Source organism: Micromesistius poutassou, assembly GCF_964030765.1.
Source record: "Micromesistius poutassou genome assembly, chromosome: 6".
Lineage (NCBI taxonomy): Eukaryota > Metazoa > Chordata > Actinopteri > Gadiformes > Gadidae > Micromesistius > Micromesistius poutassou.
This window is the reverse complement of record NC_140276.1, coordinates 11,385,157-11,393,242: the sequence shown is the minus strand read 5'-3', so window position 1 is coordinate 11,393,242 and position 8,086 is coordinate 11,385,157. Positions and strand designations below refer to the sequence as shown.

Below are 8,086 nucleotides of genomic sequence, written 5' to 3'. Positions count from 1 at the left end.
AGAGAAGAAGTCCTTAATCCAAGCGCAGGTGGGGGGGGGGGTTGTAGGCCGAAGAGTTTATTGATTAGAATGTCCGGGATTATTGTGTTGACGGCTGAGCTGAAATCTATGAAGAGCAGTCTTACAGAGTTACCTGGGTGTACCTGGGCTCAGCGTTTGACTGGAGGGTGATGGCAATGGCATCCTCAGTGGAGCAGTTTGCCCTGTAGGCAAACTGGTGAGGGTCGAATGATGGTGGGAGCCAGGCCTTGATGTGCTCGGCGACTAGCCTCTCCAGGCTGTGTGTGTGCTGCATGCACACACACACACACACACACACTATTGCTTTTGATCATGTGTACAAACATACAAAACAAACCTGAAAGTCATTCAGGCTTTGCCAGCAGGTGTTTTTGGGACTGGGATTATGATCGCCCATTTCTAGCAGGATGGAACGTTGTCTCGGGTGTGTGTGTTTGTGTGTGTGCGTTCCTGTATCCCTTTGTGAATGTCTTTTATGAATGTCTCGGGCAACGTTCTGAGTTTATTGGATCGTTACATAGAGAAGCACAATGATTAGTTTACAGGTCAGTCATAAGTATGGAGGTATTGTGCTGCTAATAGTTTCTGTGCATTCCCTTATTTATATATTCCTGCATTTAAGTATAAGTAAGTATCACATTATTTTCATTTAGCAAGTCTGAAACAATCGATTCACACAGCCCTTTAAAATAAACCATGAATGCAAACGCTGCAGAATTTGAGTCTATTGTACTAAATGCAAATCAGCTGGAAGGATTGGTCCAAAATATTCAACCATATTCTAAAACCAGAATACATTGCTGTATTACTGCCAAAGGGATGTGATGTTATGACGTTATTTCATGAGGTCTTGTAATGAGGTGATGTCCTGTCATACGACAGGGTTTGTCAAGGTTAAATATCCATACGATGGACCTGGTCGACACGGATCAGATCGGGTTGTTCTATTGTTTAGTTACTTCATTACTTCATTGTAGAGCTCAGATAGAACTCACACTTCCTTTGCTGATCCACATATAGTGCCGGCTTTCTTCTCTGTTCACGGCTGTGAGGTGTGGGATCTACCTGCACACACAAACACACACACACGCACACCCAAATGCACGAACACAGACACAGACACACACATGCAGGCATACATGGTTACAGACAAACACACACGTGAAAGGACCCACGCAGAGGCACACACATGCAACCACCCGCAGGCACGCGCGCACACACACACACACACACACACACACACACACACACACACCTTTCACCAAGGTCAAACACACCAAGCACAATTAAACATAGACACATATACATGCACACACACACACACACACACACTATTGCTTTTGATCATGTGTACAAACATACAACTATAACTACGCACAGACTGTCATCCACCCGGACAAACATACAAACACCCCGACGACACATAGCCCACCACCTGTTGAGATGAAAGAGCGATAAACAGAAAAACCCACACAAATACACACACAAACACACACACACAAACACACACACACATACACACACACACACACACACTCGCACACACATGCAAGGATTAGGACAAAAACTGGCAAATGACCCTCAGCCATAAATATGGAAATGAAAAACAAGTTGAACTCCCTCTCAGGTTTCCGGCATGCTGGTCTGAAGATGTGTTAGTTTGTTTGTGGTTTTATTGTTTACAGAGCGCAGTCTCAGCTTCACACAAACATCTACACATCCTGCTCACCACTTTTCTACACAACACAACACCACCCCTATCTACTGCAGTGCATCTGCTGGTACTGCTCTCCTTTGATCACATGACTTTTCGGAGATTTAGATATTGGCCGACTCAGTGCACACTCATAGTGTGCATGTAAGTTGTGTAGATACCAATTTATTTTCCCCTGTGTGTGCCTGTGAGGGAGGTTGTGAATGGTTTGGTGGCAAATTAAATTGGTATTTGTAATTGCTTCACTAGCTAGACCTGTCTCCAGCTGTCTGTTGGGCATATGAGTCGGTGATCTACTAGTATATGTTCTATTTTATGTACTTATGTTTGTTGTATGTTGTTTGAAAACTGCATTGCCTCTATCTTGTTCAGGGCTCGAAAAAGCGATCTTGTCATCTCATTGAGACTCAATGGGAAAATAAAGGTTTCATAAAAAAGAAAAAGAGAGAGAGGTAGATGGTGAAGACCATAAATAGTTATAGATTTTGTGCTCTTTTGAAAAGCTAAAATCAAATACTCACAAATACACACACTGTGACAAAACAACCTGGGGGTTTTCTTTGTGAGTCCCTGCATGTTCTCCTCAGCCCAGACAGCCCGTCGCAACGGAGATAACGGAATTGTTTAAATTAAAAGGAGAGAAGAGGAAAGAAGCAAATGTTGCAATATGTTCACAAAATAAGCTAAACACGTAGTGTGAGAACATAAATACTATGGCAGTAGGTAAGAAGACCTCCATAACCAGTTAACCAGATCCAAATACAAGAATTAAAAAAGGGCAGTAAGAATTAAGAAAATGAACAAAGTCATTGTAGAGGAAGTACTAAACATGTTGAGAGTTGCTTGCCGTGCTGCAAGTCCTGCAGGTTTAGGACATACCGTCTCGCCCTTTTCTCTCTCTCTCTCTCTCTCTCTCTCTCTCTCTCTCTCTCTCTCTCTCTCTCTCTCTCTCTCTCTCTCTCTCTCGCTCTCTCTTTCTCCTCGTTCCTCTCTTTCTTATTCCTAGCATGTTGCAGCTGTTATCAAGGAAAGAGAAACACTCTCCACACCCTCATATGTTCCCTCTTCAAAGCTCAGTGTGTGAGTGTGTCTGTGCGTGCATGTTTGTGTGTGAGTGCGTGTGTATGCGTGTGCCTGTCTGTGTGTGATTGTGTGTGTCTGTTCATGTGTATGTGTGTGGTACCGTTGTTGTTAAAACAGTGGGCCATAATTCACTTAGGGATCAGATGCAGCGAGTCTGATCTAACTGAGCATTTAATCTCTTTCATTCACTATGTTCAACCTCACATGTAATCACCACTTTTTATGCTTTCAAAGTTTCACTTGCACCTTAAATATGTATTATAACTATTTACATTTTTGGCAAGTGCAGTGCAAGTTATAGTTGAAGTACCATGCAGTAGAAAAGGAACATGTATACACATTAACAGCCTGGAGTCTTCTGCAAGTCATCAATGGATCTGTTCAGTAAGACAAATGATTATTGAAACTGATCAGTGTAATCATGTTGCATATGAAGTTCCCTTTATGAATTAACTTAAAATAACCTGTAACTTAACTACTACTCTCTATTTGGTATCAGGAAGGACATAAGTATTCAGTTCTGCATTTCATTGACATTTGTTTTGGGTTGGTTGACGGCAGTTTTCCAACAGTGTTATACAACCACACCGAGGGTTTAAAAGCCTCATTGGGCAAAACAGTTGGGGTCTAACGAGATGTGTATTATATCACCCATAATCTCCTCACATCTGACAACATAGTCAAGGAAAGACCACTGGCGTAAAGAACCGACACTCTTTGAAACACTTGCAATCCTGCTGCCCCAATGCGCTTACTTCCCTGTCACATGCTATCTCTGTCCATCTCCTCCCAAATCCTGTTCCTATTCTCTCTCTCTCTCTCTCTCTCTCTCTCTCTCTCTCTCTCTCTCTCTCTCTCTCTCTCGCTCTCTCTCTCGCTTCTTTCTTTTTCCACCCCCCACTTTCTTTTCCTCCACCCCTGTGTGCCTGGGAGGAGCAAATTGGTCTACCAAGGCTGGTGAAATCCCACTGCTACCCATAATCCATTCTGATTGAATGAGCAGGCTTTCTGCAAGTTGGCAGTGAATAGCCAAATAGGGTCATCTCTTTTTTGAAACCGCCAAAAAACGCCTCAGACTCAAACTAATGGGCCACCTCAGAAGCTTACTGGCTGTTCTACAAACACTGGGGGAGCCAGTGCACATGAATGCATGAATGTGTGTTCAATCGTGAGCATGCATCATCAGACCTGCAGTAACTGAACGCGTGCATAATCTCACATTTGTCTCTCACCACACAAATCATGACAAATCACCACATACGGTGGGGTGCATGAAAGAAAACATTGTGTTCCCTACTTTGTACCGCTCAAGTACGCCGTGACGACGGGGGTAAACAAACAGTCGCCTCCATCAGAAACCACCACCAAGAAGTTCCTCAGCAGTCGCAGCAGAGGAGATCAAAAGGGTGAGATGTTTATACGCCACCATGCCGCAGTCATTTAGCCGTTCGGCCTGGGTGGGACCTGCTAGCTTGTCTCCTGGAGAGGAGTAGCGCTTAATTCGGGCAGCGGACAGAATTAGCGGGCTGGTCCAGGTCAATTTCACAGGCAGTTTGGCAGAAGGAAATGTCCCCAGTCTGTGCGTTCTGTATAAACAGCTTATAATGGTTATAAAGTCTGCCTTGGTGGCATGTGGTGTATGCTTGTATGTCTGGGTGAGCACACGCATTACCATCAAACAGACACACACACACAGACACACACACACAGATGTCGCCGCTTACATATAACCACCCAAGCACCTGAACACACACACAAACATCCACACACACACACACACACACACACACAAACACACATACACACACACACACACACACACACACACACACCGGCATGCACACACACAGACAAACACTCATGAGCAATAGAATAGAATAGTACACACGCCTATGAAGTTGCTGCCGAGCATCAACAGAAACCGTGAGCTTTGTGTGGTCATATACACTCATGTATACATAGACACAAATGTTCAAACACACACACACACACACACACACACACACACACACACACATAATGTACTCACAGTAGATTATCATTTTCCTCGAACACTCCACAATGAATGGTTGAGTACAACCATTCATTGTACTCAAAAATATTTTGACCCCTCTTAACAGCTTCACCTACGTGTTTATTTCAGTAGCGTCTGGCCTGAACAATACATGCATAACAGTGCACAATTACACACTAAATAGATTTGCCTGTGGTTCGTCCAAGGTTGATGATAAAGAGTTTATTGTAAGTAATGAATTGAGTTGTTTCTGTTTGATTTATTCCAACCAGTGTATAAAATGTACTAAAATGAGTGTAGTGCATTGTCTCTTCAGCACCGCCTGCTTGTACTTGTTCACCTGAGGATACTTGTCAGGTGACATATGAGCATATGAGCATCTTCCTCGTGTGAAAAAACAACGGTAGTGGTACATGGGCCGTGAAATGAAGTAAAACTGAAGGGGAGGATGGGTTTCTCTTAACTCCCACAATGCATTGTCAGTCACAGCAGTAGCTGTTGTCTGCTCTGTTGTTTCAGCCCAAACAAACGCTCCTCGTCGTGTTCGCTTGGTGAAACCTGGATGTTGGCCGGTTTAGTTCAGTGGCTCAGCACTCGGTTCTGTGGACAGATTACTATACCATGGTCCCACTTTCTTCCCCGATTTCCCTGATCTGTTTTATTGAACAGAAGCTGTTCACTTTGTATATTATTATAATATGATATTTTAATCTTGCTTTCATTTTTAACCAAACTTTTAACCATATTAAAGGAGATCTGTCACACTAAAGATTAACTTTTTTAATATAAGAGAGTAGTGCTTCATATGCACATTGTGAAATATCAGAGCCTGCAACAAAAATGTAGATTCTGCTAAAAAGTGCAGAAGAGACATATTCGTAATATCCTGTCGAGGTTTAGTTTGCTAACCAATCCCAGTTCCCACATCCTCTGATGAGTTCTGATGGGGGTCTGTAGTGAGCTGAAGAACAACCTTTTAACATTTCAGGGTCCCACACAAAAGAGTTGTCCTTCTACCTTGTATCAAGCTATTTCCTTTTAAGTGCATCTTGGAAAAAAACTGAATTTCCCCAAAGATTTACAGAGAAGGAGCACATTAATAGCCTTTTAGAGACTCCTAGAATATCTCTCAAGCTTTTACTGCCTCACCCCGCCACGCAGCTAATGCCTTGCTAAGGAAGTCGAGCATCGGTGAGCTCTGACATCTCTTCTCCATCACCCCCCCGACCCCAGACGGTCTGATACGTCTTCCTGTCAGACCTCACTTGGGAAATGTGTAGAAATGACTCTGAGGACTAGAGTTAGTGCACAATGGTGGTACTGTAAAAGAGAGGGATACCAACTATGCTCACTGGTTATTATTGGAGTGTTTCCCAGCCAAAGAAAGAATTTAATGGAAGGCTCCTTAAACGCCACAGTGGATGAATGGTTAAGTGTCATGTATTAGTCAGATACCAGCAGCCGATGGCTCTTTGAACTCGACTCTTGTGCAGCTGCTGGACAGTGACATTGTGTAATTGTGCATTTGTATGTATGTATGTTGTTTATATTTTTCTTGCTTTTATGTATTTATTTGTGTTGGATGATTTCTGTCTGACTGCTAAAATATAAATAATTCTGAAATCATGCCCTCTGGGACATCATGCTGCTCCACTACTCTACTCTACTAGTTAAAGAGTCTGGTGTGATATTTACGGTTAGAAAATGGCAGTGATGATTGTCAGTTGTGGTTTAGTTAGTATGATATGTGATCATTCTAAGGATTGAATAGTCTGATGTGTGGTTATATGGGGTAGTTTGTTTACAGTGTTTGTTGTTCTTGGTGAATTCCCCTTCACCTGTCCAGGAAGTCTGTATCCTTTTGTGTTTAAAGGCATTTAAAACTCAGATTATGTACGATGTCAACGTTGATCAGATATTCTGGCAGTGATGATGCCTCTTTAATAGAGGGAGGATACTGTTGCGTTGCCAGGAACTGAACACTGTTCTTATGAGGTGTGTTCAGAAGACAACGACAGTTTAAATAGATAATAGTTTGGTTTAAAAGCCTGCTGAAATGCCGCCAATTACTGGCAATGTTCACTTTTTCATCTTCATTGTCTTCCTCTCCATAACATACTGTTTTATCCAGATAGAGAGGTGTGTCTATTTCATGTCTATTTTAAAGTCTCTCTATGCTTTATTCAAGAAAGTGTGTTTATAATAATTTCGCCCTCTCTCTCTCTCTCTCTCTCTCTCTCTCTCTCTCTCTCTCTCTCTCTCTCTCTCTCTCTCTCTCTCAGGTATTCTGTGCTCCACAATGGTCACACGAAAGAGCCGGAGAAGAAGATTTTACACATCGAGTCCCGCGAGTCCTGCTTGTGAGGACCGTCTCTCTCTCTCACACACACACACACACACACACACACACACACACACACACACACAGGATCCTTTCCACAAACGTGCGTGGACCGCCGTTGCCAGAACACTCTGCTTTGGTCCAGCCAGGGGTCTTGGGGTCCCACCCATGTGGTCCACAACCCACAAGCTTCTCAGACTGGGAGCTGAACTTGACCTTCTGGGTCTGGCAGTTCTGAAGAAATTCTCTCCGCCACGCCGCTTCTGAGTGACACAGATGTGGGACAGATGTGTGTGTGTGCCTGGGACAACGACAACACAACAACAACACAACTGAGGACACCAGCTGGGTCCAGTCCTTCTGGAATGCTGCCTTTAAGACAATAAGAGCCCCAGCTCTGGGCGGCGTGATTGGACTGTGCTAGAAGCTCTTGTACATTTTTTTTTTTTTTTGCCAAAGCAGTTTTATTGTATGATGGGAAATAGACTCTGTAAAGGTAGATTTTATTTTTTGGTGGGGAAAATCATGCCATTACAAAACTACTATTGTTATTATTTCACCAAAATGAACCTTTTTTAGATGAGCTTTATTGATCAAAATGACTGTTTATTGCAAACGGCTGCAGCGACACACACGCACACACACACACACACACACACACACACACACACACACACACACACACAGTATTTGGCTGTTGGTAGAGCAGCAGAGAAGAGGGTGAGCGTGGGGCTGGGGAATCCTTGACCTGGTTGATCTGAGTGCCTCTCAACTCGTTAATCAAAACGTCTCACAAATAATCCTCCTGTTGATAAGAGGGTAACGTAGCGCTTGGTGATTGTCTGTGTGCGTGTATGTTTGTGTGTGTATGAGTGTGAGATTCTTCCTGGCACGTTAATGATTGTATGTGTGT

General features: G+C 43.2%; 1 protein-coding gene across 1 annotated transcript in view; it reads left to right on the top strand.

Annotated features, from left to right (window-relative positions):
- htr4 (5-hydroxytryptamine receptor 4) overlaps nt 1-7,196 on the top strand; it is a gene marked incomplete at both ends in the record, with an annotated part of 39,356 nt that extends 32,160 nt beyond the window's left edge. The window contains one exon of the mRNA XM_084469175.1: nt 7,115-7,196. Within this exon, the coding sequence (XP_084325301.1) occupies nt 7,115-7,196 (82 nt within the window). The remainder of the gene's footprint in view (nt 1-7,114) is intronic.
- Between the last annotated feature and the right edge of the window lie 890 nt (nt 7,197-8,086).